General features: G+C 32.8%; 1 protein-coding gene across 1 annotated transcript in view; it reads left to right on the top strand.

Annotated features, from left to right (window-relative positions):
* Window positions 1–4,740: 4,740 nt before the first annotated feature.
* LOC126892960 (ATP-binding cassette sub-family C member 4-like) overlaps window positions 4,741–19,024 on the top strand; it is a 94,520-nt gene continuing 80,236 nt past the window's right edge. The window contains exons 1-2 of the mRNA XM_050662899.1: window positions 4,741–5,067; window positions 9,176–9,280. Coding sequence (XP_050518856.1) covers window positions 9,195–9,280 — 86 coding nt within the window. The 5' untranslated portion in view covers window positions 4,741–5,067; window positions 9,176–9,194. The remainder of the gene's footprint in view (window positions 5,068–9,175; window positions 9,281–19,024) is intronic.

Below are 19,024 nucleotides of genomic sequence, written 5' to 3'. Positions count from 1 at the left end.
TGGGCCGTCGGCAGCACCGCAAAGGCGGCGGGCGCACTGTTCTATAATTTTTGTAAACTCAATCCTTTTGGGTTATTCGTAATTGAAAATTTGCCATTTTCATTGAAAAATGTCGCCTTTTTGGACGGTTTTTTCTATTAAAAATCATATAAGATGTATAATTAAATTATGCTTCTAACAAAAAAAAAACTATATAAAAAATTTTTGTAGCTTATGAAAAATCAAAGAGATTCGTTCCTTCATAAGACATTTTTTTTGTGCATGCTCAAATCGGTGTGTTCAACTTAATAACAGAGAAATTGTCGATTTTAAGGGTATAATGCTATCAATATCTTTTGTAAGTACTGCCTGAAAAGACCTTTAAAACGACCGCAATGTTAAATTTCGATTACATTCAAACTAAGCGGGATATGGTGCAACAAAAAAGGATGACTAATTTATTTTAAGATAAAATGCGAAGAATGTATATCTTAACCCCTCATCCATCAGATTTAAATGCATCGTTATGCTTCTACAATACCTTTTACTATAGTGTTATTTCTATGTTCAACAAGTTGGACGGGTTTAAAATGTATGGTTTTAAAAAAAAATAAGATCAAATTATAGAGAGCATTTTTAAATTTTTTTTTAAATCTCCCTTTTTCTCCATGTAACTCGAAAATGATAATGAGATACAGTAATGAAAGAAAAATAAAATTGTTATTTAAACGAAAACCTACATTTTTGTAAGGTATTTTTTACGTATCTCTTATCACTTTCGAATTACATGGAGAAAAAGGAAGATTTTTAAAGACATTTAAAAATGTGCTCTATAATTTGATCTTATTCTTTTCAAAAACCATTCATTTTGACTCCAAACCATTTCAACTTTTTGAATATAGAAATAATACTATAGTAGAAGGTATTGTAGAAGGAAAACGATGCATTTTAATTCTGGTGGATGAGGGGTTAAATATACTTTTTCTATATTTATATATACTATTTCTTATTTTATCCTATTATCTTATATCTCTTATATTATATTTCTTATTTTATATTATATCTTATTTTCTCATTTTTCCTTAAAATACATTAGTCATAATTTTTTTTGCACCATATCTCGCTTAGTTTGAATGAAACCGACATTTAACAGTTCTCGTTTTAAAGGTCTTTTCAAGCGCTACAAGAGGTACTCGTAGCATTATACCCCTAAAATCGACCATTTCTCTGTTATTTTAAGTTGAATACACCAGTTTGAGCATGCACCAAAAAAAATTGTTTTTCACCTACCCTCTCTTTTTTTATTAAAACTAGAAGATTTATGAAAAATTGAATCTCTCTGATTTTTCATAAACCACAAAAATGTTTTATATAGTTTTTTCGTAAGATGCACAATTTTTATAGTATTCCCAAAAACAGTCTCCGAAAAGTGTCATTTTTCATTGAAAATGGCAAATTTTTAACCACGAATAACTCAAAAATATTAAGTTTTCAAGAAAATTTATGAAACAGTTCTTGCTTAGAATTAGGTTTAGGTTTTCTGGTCACTTCCGGTGTTAGTTTGATAAAAAAATTCCACCCCCGACAACGGGTGGGAACCACCCCTAAGTTAAAAAGCGCCATAGGATATAGGGTAGACTTTGTTTCTTGAGCTATTCCCTACTTACAGTGAACATATCAAGTAAATTGATGCAGTAGGATGGAATTCGAAGCCAAATACCCTCACTGACTGCACTAATAGATACCTACATCATTCATAACATGACTGCATTCACTTAAAGGGTCATTTGGATACCACAATAAAATCACCAATCACCAATGATTGACATATCTAAATATTTGGAAAAGAGTGGATTGAAAGATATTTTCCCTAATTTTGATATTGCTTTGCGCATTTATTTGTGCCTCCCAGTTGCCAACCAAAATATTCATGAAAATAATTTCCGATCCAGTACGACGCAAGAACTTCTTAACAATTTGTCGATTTTGTCCATAGAAAGTGACGTAACAAAGGCGATAAATTATGACGACATTATAGATGATTTTTCCAAAGAAAAATCAAGAAAGAAATCTTATGTGATCGAACTGGAATGACAATTTTTATGTATTCTTATAATAAAAAATCTGCTTGCAATTTTTTTTCGCAAAAATGGTACATGCTTGAAGGGTGGCTACTAGAGAATTGCCTAGGGCGTCGATTGACCTAAACGCGGCCCTGAGGAAGGCCCTTTAAAAAGTGGCGAGATAGCTGGCAGTAAACATCACAGCTACGAATACAAGCAAAAAATCGGTTAAGAATAGGCCAAGAGGCCTAATATAAGAATAAGAAGAATGTTTAAGGTATTTTTGAAGTGAAAACTTCTTTAGCGACATTGTGCACTTTTGGGTGGGAAAAAAGCATTGAATTAGCGACCTTCATCGCTACGGCGAGAAATTTGTTATTTATATACTATAGACTGCAATGTGTATAAGTTCGACCGAAGTTATAATGCTTGGAGGAGGGACAGAGTGTGTACTCGAAGGAGCTTGCCAAGAAAGCTCATGAGGGGCCGCACTATCCCTACTCCAATCATTAGAACTGATTAGTGTTTAAAGTATTTTTTGAAGCGAAAACTTCTTTAGCGACGTTGTGCACTTTTTGGATGGGGAAAAAGTATTGAATTCGCTACCGTCATCGCTTCGCCGAAATATATTCTGTACGTTTATGCATTGTGTGTATGTATATATTCAGTGCCGGTGCTAGGGTATAAGGCGCCTGCCTGCAACACTAGCATAGGCGCCCTTCGGTTTTTTAAATTGATATTTTGTATAGCACCAGCAGAACAAAAAGCTCAGTTTGGCGCCCCCTGAACAGGGGCGCCCGCCTGCAGTGCATCCCTTGCATCCTACCAAACGCTTATATAATATAGGTATAACACTTCTCTTTGAATGGGGAAAAAGCATTGATCTCGCGATCGCCATTGACACGGCGAGATATTAATAAATTATATACGATATGTTAAATTGCGTATAAGTTCGATTGATGTTATAATTGTTGGAGGAGGGATAGAGTATGTACCCGAAGGCGCTTGCTTCGCAAGAAGTTTTCACTTCTGTCGGCACTCCCCAGAATACCAATTTTTTTTTCTTTTGTCTTTCTTCTTTAAGTACTGTTCCCAAATTTTAGGCGTAGCTAGCTTCCATAACAATTTGCCTGTATCATTGTGCGGCATGTAATAATGAATCTGCTGATAAGCCATTCCATTGACTAAGGTTTCGGAACCACGAATATTTCTTCCTGCCAATTCCCCTTTCCCCGTCGATATTTCCGTTGAGTATTAACTGCAGTAATCTGTATCTGCTACGTCTCATTATATGCCCCAGGTATTCAAGTGTTCTCTTATTATCATTTTCATTAACTCACTTTCGCATTGACCTACTATGTTTAAGACTTATCTGTTTGAACTTGACTTCTCATGATATTCGGAGCATTTGACGATATGACCAGATCTCGGAGGCTTCTAATTTGTCCATCATGTTAATCTTCATCCCTTCATGATCCAGGATTCACATCCATGTAGTAATACAAGATACACATAACATTTTACGAACTTAATTCTTAGTTGTAAGTTCAGCTGAGAATTATTGCTCAGAATAGATCTAAATTTCATAAATGCTCCTCTTGCAATTTCTATACGAGTTTTGACTTTTTAATTCAAGGTCTTCGATACTTTCAGCCATGATCGCGGTGACATCTGCATATATATCTGATGTAGTTTCTCCCCCAATTCGAACTCCACTTTGCCCTTCCAAGGGTTCGTTAAAAATTATCTCTGAGAAACGGTAATTAAATTCGGGGACAGCACACAACCATATCTGACACCTTTTTGAATGCAAATTTTGACGGCTTCTTGGCCGTCTACCAAAATAGAAGCTTCTTGATTTCAATATAGATGTTGTGAAAGTCCCAGATCCTTGTCATATATTCCAATCGTTTCTAGATATTTAAACAGCCTATCATGCTGAACCCTATCAAACGCCTTTTCAAAATATATAAAGCAGACGTAAATTGGTTTCTGTACTTCCCATGATCGTTGAGGTAAAATTATAATTGAGAAAAATGCTTCCCTTGTTCTCAATCCTTCTCCGAAATTGAATTGTGTTTTTCCCATTGTCTCTTCATATTTCTGCTTGATTCTATTAAGAATTAGCTTAAGAGGTAGTTTGAAAGAGTGGCTCATGAGTCTCATTAATCTAAAGTCTTTAATGTTGTTCTGAAGCTATTTTTTAATAATTTTTAATAATAACGAAACGTTAATAAAAATCATTTTTTAATAATATTGTGGCTTATTTCCCATTCTAAATAGTTAAAATTCTAAAGTCTTTACATGATGATGTATTAGGTTTTTTTGGTAGTGGAATAAATGTAGACTGTAACCATATTTGTGGCATTATTCCAGTTTCGTACATGGAAACAGGATATTTTTTCTTTTATTTTCTCTTTATTCCAATTTATAGTGTAATGTAAAATTTATAGCAAGAAAATTGGCCCAGTGGCAATAACCTTGTAGTTGAGACACAATAAAAACATTGTCGTTATTAAATATTTATGTTGATATAGATATTTATAAATACAAACAATAATTACCAATTATTGTAAAGAACAATAATTATAAACAAAAGTTAGCAAGCAGAAATTAACATTTTTATCATACTTTATTTATTCACTTAAAAAATAATATAAACAACATACATATTCACTAAACTACCATTTTATTATCATTTTAATTCAACACCGAACGAAAGTAACGATAAAAGATAATATTATAAAACTGAAAGTATTTCTACTACGCCATAGTGAGTTAGGTACTTGCAGTATCAGCACAGAAACGTCTTGAATATCATCGTTTTATTATTTATCTCCTTCACGTTTTTAACAAATATATCTACAAATAATGTTAAACAGTGTCGGAAAAATTTCCTCTAAAAACAATAATTAAAAACTGTGTTTCGGACAGTTTAGCAAATGCCTTTGAACTTGTAAGTGATCTGTGGAAAGTGTAGTGACACGAAAGAGCGGTCAGCTGTTAGTTTACCTACTTATTTTACGTGAGTATTTTATTTGGTTATGTATACCTATGGCATGTAATTCATTGATTATCACTATAATCTTATAGTGACGCAAGCGTAAATAAAAGAGTGAGCATGTGCGGATGCAATGCAATGCAATAAAAGGTCAAGTATTTTAGGAAATCCAAACACAAATTTATTAATGCATTTCCAACCGTTTATTGTTAAACTCATCCAATTTCACATTTTTAAAAAGAAATACATTTTTTATGTATGTACTTAGATATTTCATTTTTTTTATAGAATAATAAATAAAAAAATATGAACAAAAAATTTTCTATGAACAAAAAGAAAAAATCTAACACATTCGCCAAAGAAAAGCGTGGCGCATCTTCATCGAATAAACGGTTTTCGCCCCACGCTTTTCTTTAACGAATATGTTGGATTTTTTCAATGTTTTTCTTTTTTTGCTTTTTATTTGATTTTTTTTAATAATACTTTTAATTTTGGTCACTCGTATCTACAAAAAGCGTTTCTTAAAAATTATTATTTTCATATTTTTTTATTTTTTACTTTTTAGTCTTTCACTTTTCAAATTCAAATATATCGTCATGTTTATTAAAATATGTATAAAACATATGATGTACAAACTTGAAATGTAGTCGAAATCGGCAAAAAATTTGAAACTTTATTATTTATTCATGAAGCATAACGTAAACAATTAACGTAAAAAGTGAATTTATGTATAGTTCATATAATTAGCTACAATCTGCAAAAGTTTCAAGTTTCATCATTGTAAAAAACAATTGAATTTAAGCATTTCCCATTAAAATCGTTTTTTATTTACCTAAACAATTAATAAACATAAAAAACTTTTTTATTGACTCTTCGTGTATTATTCCCGCGAATGCATATGTCTGCAAATTTTTAGTCATTTGCATTGAAGAAAAGGCAGTCAAATTAACGTCCAAAGATTTGACCTAAACGATTGAACTAAAGAAAGTGTTTAATTAATTAGCCAAAACGAATTCTAATGTTAATTGTAGCTCAAAACATCTCTACCGGTGGTTTTTCTAAGACTACGATAAAAACACAAATTTTATGAATTCGATTTTGGTTGAAGTTTTGTTTCGTATCATTAAAATTTGACAGGAATAAACTCCGATTTATATATAAACAAAAATATATGAGCGTTAATTTATTGTTTATTTAGGAAGCATAACATAAACAACTAACGTAAAAAGTGAAATTATCTATAGTTCATATGTATAATTAGCTACAATTTGCAAAAGTTTCGAGTTTCTACATTGTAAAAAACAAGAGAATTTAATAATTTTCCATTGAAATAATTTTTTTTATTTAAATAATTAATAAACATAAAAAAATGTTTTTATTGACTATTCGTGTATTGTTCCTGCGAATGCATATGTCTGCAAATTTTCATTCATTTCCATTGAAGAAAAGGCAGTCAAATTAACGTCTAAATATTTGACGCAAACTATTGAACTAAAGAAAGGCTTTTAAAAATTACTCAAAAGAGTAGGTACAGTCGGAAAAATGAAAGAATACCCATGAGCGATCACACCAATCACTTATTTTGTATTTGCTATCTTTTTCTATAACAAACGTTTGTTATTTATAGAAAAAGACAGCAAATACAAAATAAGTGATTGATGTGATCGTTCATGGGTATTCTTTCACTTTTCCGACTGTACCTGTGTGAGGGGCAAAAGTTGGTAATATGGATCAGTTCTACTCAATTTGCAAGAGTGTAAGCGAAGAAATATAGTGAAGCCTAGCATCTCGCCAGAATGATTGCCATTAATGTCGACTAGCATCTCACTTGTCATCTCGCCGCGATGTTCAATGCGATCGATATTATGTAAAAGTCTTTAACATAAATATTGCGCCAACGGGTTGAGCTTTAAAATTAATATTTTATTAAATACAAAATGTAGTTCTGCAATTTAAAAAATTACAAGATATTCTAAGGTTCTCTCCCATATTACTTTCAATTTCTAGCATTCTGTCTTTGTAATATTTAAACTGATTAACCTTAGATGGATATCATCATTTTAAAAGCGTTAATTAGTAATTTTTTCGCTCTCTCTCTCTCTCTCTCTCTCTTTCTCTCTCTCTCTTTTCTTCCCCTTTCTAGTGATATTCGCCGTTTTACTAATTTTGCTACATATTACCTATTTCATTTTCAAGAACTTTTAACTTATCTACTTTTTGCCCCTTTATAAAGCTTGTTCTGTTTATATATTATATTGGTTTCAAAATAAATATACCCAAAACAAAATAAATGCCGAACCTGGTACCCAGTAACAATTTTAATATTAAACAAAAATAAAAATAATAATCGGTATCGTTTTGATTCAAACCGAGCCTCTTGCCATCTTCTGACACCATGTTTCGGGATCTACCCTTTATGAAAGAGACTTTGCAAGAATACTGATTTGAGTATAAACGCACCGAAGAAGGTGGTATAAATATTCAAATGTTTACACCAGAGTATGGTTAGACTGACCTCTAACGGGGAACGATGAAATGAGTAAAATGAAGGTCGACAACGAATCAAGTAATCTGTTAATTCAGGTACTAAAGTACCAAACGGTCGACGCTAGGAAAATGTTTCAACAATGCATCGCAGATTACCTGTATGAAACGCTATCATTTTGTACTATACAGAGTATGGTGAAAAACAAAAATGAAATTCTCATACAGAAGTAAAAACTTCAAATTGTATTCTGGTATATAATCGTTTATTAAAAACTATCTATTTTGGTTCCTCGTGAAAAAGTAAGTAACATTTATTCGGAACATTTTTCAGAATTGTTGATAGATGGCGCTAAGAAATAGTGTTTTTCCGATTAGAGCGCCATCTATTCGTAATTCAAAAAAATGTCTCGAAAAAAAGTTAGTTTAGTTATTTTTACGCAAGGAATTAAAATTAGTAATAAAAAATGCGGAATGGGACGTTTCGATGCCGCCGGTTCATCGCCGGCCGTTTCGATGCCGCCGGTTCATCGCGAGTCCATTTCATCGCCGTCATATCTCGCATTTCCTGGAATTCCTAATTAATACTAAAAATAACTAATAATTGTAACTGTCGAAAATTCGGAAATATATCAGATAGCGATTAATTGACTGGCGATGAATCGGCCGGCATCGGCATCGAACTGGCGGCATCGAAACGGCGGCGATGAAACGTCCTAGACCCTAAAAAATGGGGATCCTATTTAAGATTTTAAAGTTCCCTCCAGTGGGTGGAGTGAAGAGTCGTGCTTGATGCTATTCGATAGGTTCTCGAAAAATATTAAACACGTATTTTCCGTTTTTTATTTGGAAGTTATTCTTTGGGATATTAGACCGTTTCTATAATTTACCTATGGTATCACGATAAATCGTTTTTTCTGATTATAGTGCCATCTATCCACACTTCGAAAAAAATGTCTAGAATAAAAGTTGTTTATTTTTACGTAAGAAATCCAAATCTGCAATAACAAATGGGGTTTCTATTTAAGATTTTAAAGTTACCCCAACCCCACCACCAGGGGGTGGAGTGGGGTGTTTAGTGCCATTCGATAAATTGTAAAAAAAGTTGATCACGTATGTTTCAGTTTTTCGATTCAACCTTCATTTCGCGAATTATTCCATAATCCCACGAAATATTTGATCGTCCCAGGCGACGAGTTCCGCCCTGGGCACCAGGTACCTCCGAGAAGATCGCCGTCATGAAATTCGTGTTCAATGACCTCCGTAACTCTCAAATATAAAAATTGAACTCATTTCCGTCAATATTTCTTGAGTTGTAAATTATTCATTTTCCATCTGTTCGTGATGGACTTTAAAATGCATTTTCGTGTGCAAAAATTTTTTGCTGGAGATCAATTTAGTTCACAAAATTGCCTGACACTCTCTCGAATCGAATGCAAAAAGTTGCACGACGGTTCATCTTCCTGTACAAAATTCCTAGGTTTTGGGCTTTTTAGTGCTTCGTTGCTTCTCCTATCCCCCTAGTCTGCTATATCATTCGTTTGACTTGGGAAATTTTAGAAGGCACGAATTAAGGTTATCATCAGAATGTTGGTTCCAATACTTCTTATTCTGACGTAATAAAAAATTATGAAATCTATATTTTTAGATGCAGCTAAACTTACCAAATGGAGGAAGTTAAAAATGGTGAGTTTGCAGAGAAAAAGCTGAATCCACTAGATAGGTCAAATTTTATTACGAGATTGTTTTTCTGGTAAGTAAACGTTAAAAACAAAATATGTTGTTATTGCATTATTCCTAGACCTGGATCCCGCGTATGAAAAAAAATTGATTAAGAGCAAGCTGAAAATGTGTTAATAGCTTAACGGTGTCTAGTCGAACAAACTTCGATGTATGGGAACACTGGAACAGGGGAAGTTTTAATTGTGGAACAGGTTAAAAATTTGGATCGTCAACGAAAACGTTCCATGTATTTTATCGGACAGAACCTCCAATTGATTTGTTACCATTTCATTAAACTCTCATGCAAAAATCAGACTGGTGTTTATCACCAACTGGGCATTTTAATGAGTGGAACACGAAGAAGATATCAAATGACAGGAACCATGTTGGTTAGTAATAGCAGTCTAATTTTGCATGAAAGTTTAATAAAAGGGTAACAAATGAAATGGATGTTTTGTCCGAAAAATACATGGGACGTTTTCGTAATCTGACGTTCCAAATTTTTAAAATGTTCCACAATTAAAACTTCTCCTGTTCCAATGTCCCCGTATATCAACGTTTGTCCGACTTGACACCATTAAACTATTAACAAATTTTCAGCTTGCTATTAATCATTTTTTTTTTCATACGTGGGATCCAGGTCTCTCCTGGAAATGTAGTTCCTTTTAAAAAATAAAACGTGAAAATCCTGCGGCAATAAATTTTGCAATCAGCCATCTGATCTGTACAGTGTCCCAAATTGGTATGTTTTGCATATATAGTATACCAAAAATTAGAGGAAATAGAAAAAGTAGTTAAGGGGATGGGTACGAACTTTCGGCTTCAATTCTATTTAAATGGGATTTATTTTTTTCGAATCCTGAGAAAACTAATAAGTATTTTTAAAAAATTTAATCGCAGAATGAAAGCTTGCGTTATTACCGAGAACCGAAAGGCCCTGACAACTTCTATAATGTTTATTTTAATAAGTTACAGGGGTGAAAAACAGAGAAAATTTGTTGTGATTTTTAATTTCAAATATCTCATTCAAAATAAACTTTTTATTCATTCTAAGGGACTTTCAGCCCTAGGTAATAGAGAAATCTTTCATTCCGCGTTTAAATTTTTTAAAAATACTTATTAGTTTTCCCAGGATTCAAAAAAAATAATTACATTTAAAATACACTGAAAATTTTGACAGTCGTCAAAATGTTCCTTTCCTCTTAAGACGTCATGACTTCGTTTTCTGTCAAAGTAACAATTGACCAATGGATGCCGTGGAATACGACCTGAAAACCATGAATATAAGACAATGGAGAATCAGGCCCAAGAGAGATCTGAATGGAAGGACATAGCCAGACAGGGAAAACTCATCCAGGTTTATGATGCCAAAAGAAGAAGAAGAACAATTGCCCAATCAAATTATCAATAGCGTCCCACATTAGCGAGATACAGGGCGATTATTGAAAAATATCAAAAACTGTGTTAAAGATTTTCTTTATTACAGTGTGTCAATTTGAAAAGATGCCATCCCGTATAATTTGGTCCCTATAAAAAATCTAAAAATATAAAAAAACACGTCAAATTTTTTTGTGATGGGGACATTTTGTAGACCAGTTTTAACTAAATTACATTAACCCTATGGCGGGGGCGGACACAACACCCAAAATCTTTAATGGAAAGGGGGATTCAGTGATACCTTATTTTGAAGGTAATTAAATTACCTTTTCAGAAATACCACATGCCTTATATTTCTTTTCAGTACTATTATGGTATAACTAGACCCAAACACAGACATCCAAAGTTAAAGTTATCTTCTAACACCAAAATTGTTCTATATGCTCCACATAATGTTCAGAAAAAAGTTACACCATTTTGAGCGTCGGGTTCGGGGGGGGGGAGATGGGGAGAGTAGTTTTTTTACGTTTTTCGTCAATATTTCTAAAACTATGCGTTAGAGTAAACAATTTTCTATACAAAAATGTTCTATATAAAATTTAAAACAAAAAAGGCCTATACATAATTGTTATAAAATCAACGGTTCCAGAGTTACGTAGGGTGAAAAGTGGCGGTTTTCGATACTTTTTATATTTTTTTGGCAATTTCCTACTGATTTTCTTTAATAGAATTGGGTTTTATAAATCAAATTTGCTATTTCAGTGGCTGATGGTATGTTAGTGATAAGCCCTTGAAGAAACGTCTACCTCACCACCCAAAATCATCATCAATTGCCCAAAAAATATAAAATGTATCGAAAACCTCCACTTTTCACCCTCCCTAACTCTGGAACCGTTGATTTTATAACAATTATGTATAGGACCTTTTTGTTTTAAATTTTATGTAGAACATTTTTGTATAGAATATTGTTTACGCTAAACCATAGTTTTAGAAATATTGACGAAAAACGTAAAAAAACTACTAATTTACCGACTTCTCCCCCATCCCCCCCCCCAAACCGGACGCTCAAAATGGTGTAACTTTTTACTGAACCAAATGTCGACCATATAGAAAAAATTGGTGTTGGAGGAAAACTTTTATTTTTGATGTCTGGGTTAGGCCTTTTTTTGGACCAATTATACTATATGTACTACCTCTGTAACTTTGGAACCGTTCATTTTAGAAGGATTATGCATTGGACATTTTTTATTTCAAATTTAATGTAGAACATTTTTGTATAGAAGGTTGTTCATGCTAAACCGCATAGTTTTAGAAATATTGACGAAAATCCCAAAAAACTACGAATTTACCGATTTCTCCCCCCTCTCCCCCAAAACCAACGCTTAAAATGGTGTGACTTTTTTCTGAATATTATGTGGACCATATAGAACAATTTGGTGTTGGAGGAGAACTTTCACTTTGGATGTCTGGGTTATGCCATCTTTTGGATCAATTTTATCATATTATAGGAAAAAATCTTTTCTTTTGGAAAAATCTTGCTACTCAATACTCTAAAAAATGTTGGAGTTCTGAACTCGTACCTAATATCTTTACGGTTTTACTTGATTTTTCCAAAATACTCTAAATACTTCAACACCCAAAAAAATTCAATTTGGAGTTCAATACTCCAAAAAAATTTTTGGAGTTCTGAACTCGATATTTAATATTTGTACGGTCTCACTTGATTTTTCCAAAATTCCTGATAATAAATATAATGTATGTGGTATTTTTGAAAAGGTAATCGAACGATTACTGGTCTATAAAATGTCCACCTCACAAATAAATTTGACGTGTTTTTTTATATTTTTAGATTTTCTATAGGGACCAAATTATAGGGGTGGCAACTTTTAAAATTGACACCCTATATATACGTTATAGAAGGGTTCAGTGGCGTGCAAAAACTTTTTAGGGAGTTTCATTAAATAAATAGAATACGTGTTTTGGGTGACGGGGTAGACCATGTTTCGCCCAATTTTAAAAATTTATCTAAAAAGAAATATGCTGTTTCTGAAAAATACAATTATTTTGAGGTTATACAGTCAAAATTGTCATGTTTACACCTGTGAATTTTTGGAAATTTTTAAATTGATTCTATCTGAAAAAACACTCTGGGCCAAAATTAACCACCTACCTTAAAATTGGTCATTTTTGATGTCTCGAATTTCCTAAACCTAAAGTGATTTTTTTAGTATACTGTAGGCTTGTTCTTTAAAAATATTGCTGTAATAATGTTGTTGCTAATAAGGTAAATTTTAATTGTATACCGGGTGTACGAATCAAACTGTGTTTTTTCTCAAAGTTCGCAACACCCTGTGGAATATTCTAGTATTTGTAAAATACTGAAGTTAAAACACAATTACAGCCTCATGTTTTCTCAACATTCTGTTTTTTGATTAATTCGCTTATGTTGGACCATAAAAAAGTAAGGTACTTTAACAACTAGCCATGTTTTCATTAATGCAGGGTGTTTTTAAATAAGTATGGCAAACTTTAAGGGATAATTTTGCATAAATTTGTCCGAAAATGCCTCGTTTTCGAGATAGGGGTTGTTGAAATTGTTCTTACAAACTGACGATTTATTTATTGCTTTAAAACTGTTTGAGATAAGTAAATAAAATTTGGTGGGTTTTAAGACGTAGTTATTGCACATTTTTTGACACGTAACTAAGAGTTTTATATTCACCATTGGCGCGCATACGGGTCATATTACCCGTCATATTACCCGTATGCGCGCCAATGGTGAATATTAAAATCTTAATTGTATGTCAAAAAATGTGCAATAACTACGTCTTAAAACTCACCAAATTTCATTTGCATATCTCAACCGATTTTAAAGCAAATAAATAAACCGTCACTTAGTCCATTCTTTCACGGTTTTTGCTCTAAATTTTAAAGAACCGCTTGGATGGACATGAAATTTGGCATTCGTGTAGCTTACATGTCAAAGAAAAAAAGTGATATTGTGCCGATGTGTGCTTTTGCCCTGGGGGTGACTTTCACCCCCCTTTTGTGGGTGAAAAAATATATGTCCAAAATAAGTCCGGAAATGGGTAAACTGACTAATTTTAAGTAACTTTTGTTCTATAGAGATTTTTCGCCAAGTCAACACATTTCGAGTTATTTGCGAGTGAATATGTTCATTTTTCTACAAAATAACCACATTTTAAGACGGTTTTTTGCAAATAACTCAAAAAGTAAGTATTTTGTCGAAAAAATTTTCTTAACAAAAATATAGCCTATAAAAAAGTAAAAAAAATGGTGTACACGTTAGGTCTCTGAATCTCGTAGAACCAGAGTTATAGCCAATGAAAAATAGATTCATATTCACCAAATTTCAAATAGAATATTTCGACGTGAAATATCCAAAAAATTAAGCACTTTTTGGGGAAAACCCATTATAACTTTTTTAAAGTGTTTAAAAAAATCTTTATTTACCTTTTTACAAAAAGTTTCTAGCATTAAATTTAAGCAAGTTACGCTCAAAATTAAGTTGGTCCCTTTTGTTTTTGCAAAAAAAAATCGGGAAGACCACCCCCTAATTAGCAACTTAAAGAAATTAATCGTTACCGCTCCACAAATTATTTTACTTACGTTGTGTTTATATGATTTGTAAGTTTCATCGATTCAAAGTGCTTATTTTTGAAAAAATTTGGTTTCAAAATAAAATTTTTAAAAATTTAAGTTTTGAAAAATATGCTTTTTTCAAAATAACTTAAAAATTGTTAGAGATACCAAAAATCTCGAAAAACAAAAAAAGTCCGATTTGCTTTTCTGAATATCATGTATTTTTTTGTTTTTCTGTAAGACAAAAATTGATTAAGATTAAGTGTTTCAAAACTTGCATACATTCGTGATCAGTGACTCGTTCAACCCCTTTTAACTACAGCTCTTTCAATAATAAGGACTTTGAGCCGATGAAACTTATAGATCATATAAACAATATATACACGAGTCAAGAAACTTGTGAAGTCGTAACGACTAAGTTCATTTAAGATACTAATTAGGGGGTGATTTTCTCGATTTTTTTACCAAAACCAAAAGGGAATAACTTTATTTTGAGCGGAACTTGTTTAATTTTGATGCTAGAAATTTTTTTTTATAAAACAAAAATGAAGCTTTTTTTAAACACTTTAGATAAGTTGTAATGAGTTTTCCCCGAAATGTGCTTAATTTTTGGTTATTTCACATTAAAGTATTCCATTTGGAATTTGACGAATATGAACCCATTTTTCATTAGCTATAACTCTGCTTCTACTAGGTGTAGAGACGTGATATATATATACACCATTTTTTAAAATTTCTTACAGGCTATATTTTTGCTAAGAATGTTTTTTCGACAAAATTCTTACTATTTGAGTTATTTGCGAAAAATCGTCTAAAAACGTGGTTATTTTGTTGAAAAAATTAACATATTTACTGCCAAACAACTCGAAAAGTATTGACTTAGTGAAAAAACTCAACAGAACAAAAGTTACTTAAAATTAGCCAGTTTATCCATTTCCTGACTTTCTTTGTACGAATATTTTTTCACCCCCAAAAGGGGGTGAAAACCACTCCCAGGGCAAAAGCACATATCGGCACAATATCACTTTTTTCTTTGACTTGTTAGCTATGTGTATGCCAATATTCATGTCAATCCAAGCGGTTCTTTAAAATTTAGAGGTTTTGCAATATTTCACGTTTAAAGAACGGACTAAGTTTGTAAGAAACAATTTCACAACCCCTGTTTCTGAGATTAAGCATTTGCGAACATACATTTATAAACCAAACTGTCATTATTTTTTCATGCAGGATTACCCCTTAAACTTTGCCACACTTGTTTATAAACACCCTGCATTGATAAAAAACAGAATGTTAAGAAAACATGAGGCTATAGTTGAGTTTTAATTTCAGTATTTTTCAAATGCTAGAATATTCTAAAAGGTGATACGAACTTTGACAGAAAAACACAGTTTGATTCGTATAGCCGGTATACAATGAAAATTTATCTGATTAGCAACAATATTCTTACAACGATATTGTTAAAGAATAAGGTTATAACAAATTAAACAAAACACTTAAATCGAACAACTGGTCTAGGAAATTCGAGACATCAAAAATGACCCATTTTTAAGGTGGGCGGTTAATTTTGGCCCAGAGTGTATAAAAACGAAACAATCATTTTTTGTAGTAGGGGTGGGAAAGTGTGGGTGGCTGATTAAAATTTTGCTGAGTATTATAATTCAATAACATTGTGTTTTGACTAGGAAAGTTTTGGGGTAGGTAGATCTGATTTCCTCCATTATATTATATGTATTTTGGGCTGCTGAATCCGACTATGAGCTTTGCGGACAAAATTTCGTGACGGAACATTGAAAAAATCGCGAAAAAATAGTAAGATTTCTGCTTTTTCTCGCTTTTTTGCTTAAATCTCGAAAACTATTAACTTTCAGTAAATGGTCTGTTAACAGAAATTAAAGTGCTTAAAATTCTCTACAAATAGTACTATCTATTTTTTTTTTCAGACGAGCCGTTTGTTTTAAAATACAAATTGAAAATTGCCAATTTTTGACGGTCTCGGCAAAACCCACTTTTTACATTCCAAAACTATATTTTTTATTAGAATGCTGTCATTTGATAAATTTCTCCTAGTTTTCTGCAAATAATAAATGTTAGTTTATATGTTATGTCTCTTGTGACAGCTTCCATGAATCCATTCCAGTCCAGAGGACGGGAATGTCTCTGCTTTTCCCTTAGAGCCACAGAAGATCAGGCACAGATGGAGTCAGTTTCAGTTGGTGTGAATATTTCCTTCGGATCTGTTATCTTGATTTCTAATAAACCTTGAGCTTTTGTCCTTTTAAAATGAATTAGTTGAACAGCTCTCTGACTTCCATAAACCTCAGGCGCGGGTTTCTTTTTTAACCGAGGAATGGATTGGTTAGGAGATACTGCATGTTTTGGTGCAATACAAGAAATGCCACCTATAACGTGAAAAGTGTGGTATCCGTCGATTGTATACATTAAAATCAGCGTTATCATACACCTGCTGCGTAAAGCACGGAAGGTCAACTTTCTGCGGATAGCCTGCGAATGCTGACACTTCTAGGCGAACAGCTTCTGTATAGGATAAACAAAAACCCAAAGAGGAAACTATATCAACCTATTTTCTTAAGCCATACTTTTTGTAGAGAAAACGGCCAACCCTGCAAGGAATGGTGAGACGAATTATCTGGGTCTTACTGCCGCTACAAGCGCGTTGCTTGTCTGGAAGTGCCAGCAATCGCAGGCGATCCGTAGAAAATTGCCCAGCCGTGCTTTACACAACACGTGTACGATAACACTGATTTTAACGTACAACGTACATAAAATCGACGGATACCACACTTTTCACGTCATGGGTGGCATTTCTTGTATTGCACCAAAACATGCAGTAGCTCCTAACCAATCCATTCTTTGGTTAAAAACTAAACCCGCGCCTGAGGTTTGTGGAAGCCAGGGAGCTTTTCAACTAATACATTTTGAAAGGACAAGACCCCAACCCGTGTGGAGCTGCCCCCCCCCACCCCACTTGCAAAAATCAAAAAACAAATAGCCCTGATTGATGAGCTATTTATGAGCTCTCATATTCCGCAAACTAAAAATTTTGAGCTCGTTCCACTGAGCAGGAATTTGATACTTTGGTGTATCAAAAAGTATTGATTTATTTTAATAACATTATATAACAAATTTTGCTTACAATTTGTCCCTCTCTCGATTTGTGGGGTTATTTTTAATAAAGTAATTTTCACCCCCGAGAAGGGGTGACATATACCCCAGGTTAAAACCCCAAGTTGTTATTGTTAATTCGTGGAAATGAATGGAGATTTACCGAAATCGAAGGTCATAGTTGATTTTTACCTTCAGTGACTGCACTATAGAAAGAAAATGGCAATTCACTAATTAGGATGCGTATATTTTGCAAGCTCATAAATTATTAAACGATATGTAGTCGCCAAATAATTAATTTAAATTATTTTAAGTACAACTCTCTCTTAAGCCGGGAATATGGGATGGTTTTCTTACGAAGGGGTTGTAGCTCTATAATCGAAAGGCGCGTGATTTAAGAGTTTATTCTTAGAATATAAGCTATACGAATTAAACTACTATTAACTTTTTTGTAAAAACTTACAATTTTTCAGTGATTTACGAAAAACCGCTTCATAACATGCATTTTTTCACGAATAGTTAAAATCTTTGATCTTTAATAACTTAAAAAGTATTGACTTATTGTTATTCTGAAGCTATTTCCTTGTGGCATTTTTATAATTAAGTATTTTCTATTTTGACAATTTATTTTAATTCAATAATCTATTTTAATAGTATTTTATATTTTGACAACGAAACTCGATTTGGGCTTCGAAACGTTAATAAATTCATTTTTTAGTAAAATTGTGGCTTATTTCCCATAGAAAATACTTAATTATTGACTTATTTTGTTAACTTTATATATTAAATTTTGCTTTTAATTTGTTCTTTTATTGATTTGTTTGTGCAGTTATTTTTAATAAAACAATTTTCACCCCCGAGAAGGGGCGGTATCCACCCTCAGGGTAAAGGCGCAAGGTGGTACCATGTCACCTTTGTTTCTTGACGTATCCTCTAACCACTGACCAATTTTCGTGAAAATCGATGAAGGTTCACCGAAATTGAAGGTAATCGTTGATTTTTACCTTCAGTGACTGCACTATACAAAATAAATTGCAATTTACTGATCTAAATGCGCGTAATTTGGAAGCTAATAAATTATTCAATGATATGTAGTCGCCAAATAATTAGTTTAATACATTTTAAGTACAACTTTCTCTTAAGCCGGGAAGATAGGGTGGTTTTCTTGCGAAGGGGTTGTAGCTCAATAATCGAAATGCACGTGGTTTATTAGTTTATTCTTAGAGTATATAAGCTATAGGAATGATATCCGCAATACGATATATTTTAAATTTTCTCAGCATTTTTCTCTTAAGTTAAATCAATTAAATGGTTGTTTGGGGGTGAAGGGGATGAGCTCAAAAATCTAAACTATATAATTTCAAGAGCTCATAAATAGCTCGTAATTCTGCCGCAAATCCGATTCAATATTCCTATTTTTAAGTAGTGGGGTGGGGGGCTGACTCAGCCCCCCCCCCACTAAAGTATCAAATTCCTGCTCAGTGGAACGAGCTCAAAATTTTTAGTTTGCGGAATATGAGAGCTCATAAATCAGGGCTATTTGTTTTTTGATTTTTGCAAGTGGGGGGGGGCAACTGAACACGGGTAAAACCCCAAGGTTTATCAGAAATCAAGATAGCAGATTCGAAGGGAATGTTCACACCAACTGACACTGTGACTCCATCTGTGTCTG

The sequence above is a fragment of the Diabrotica virgifera genome, chromosome 9, assembly GCF_917563875.1.
Source record: "Diabrotica virgifera virgifera chromosome 9, PGI_DIABVI_V3a".
Classification (NCBI taxonomy): Eukaryota; Metazoa; Arthropoda; class Insecta; order Coleoptera; family Chrysomelidae; genus Diabrotica; species Diabrotica virgifera.
The sequence above is the reverse complement of the archived record's forward strand: the minus strand, read 5'-3'. Positions and strand labels throughout refer to the sequence as shown.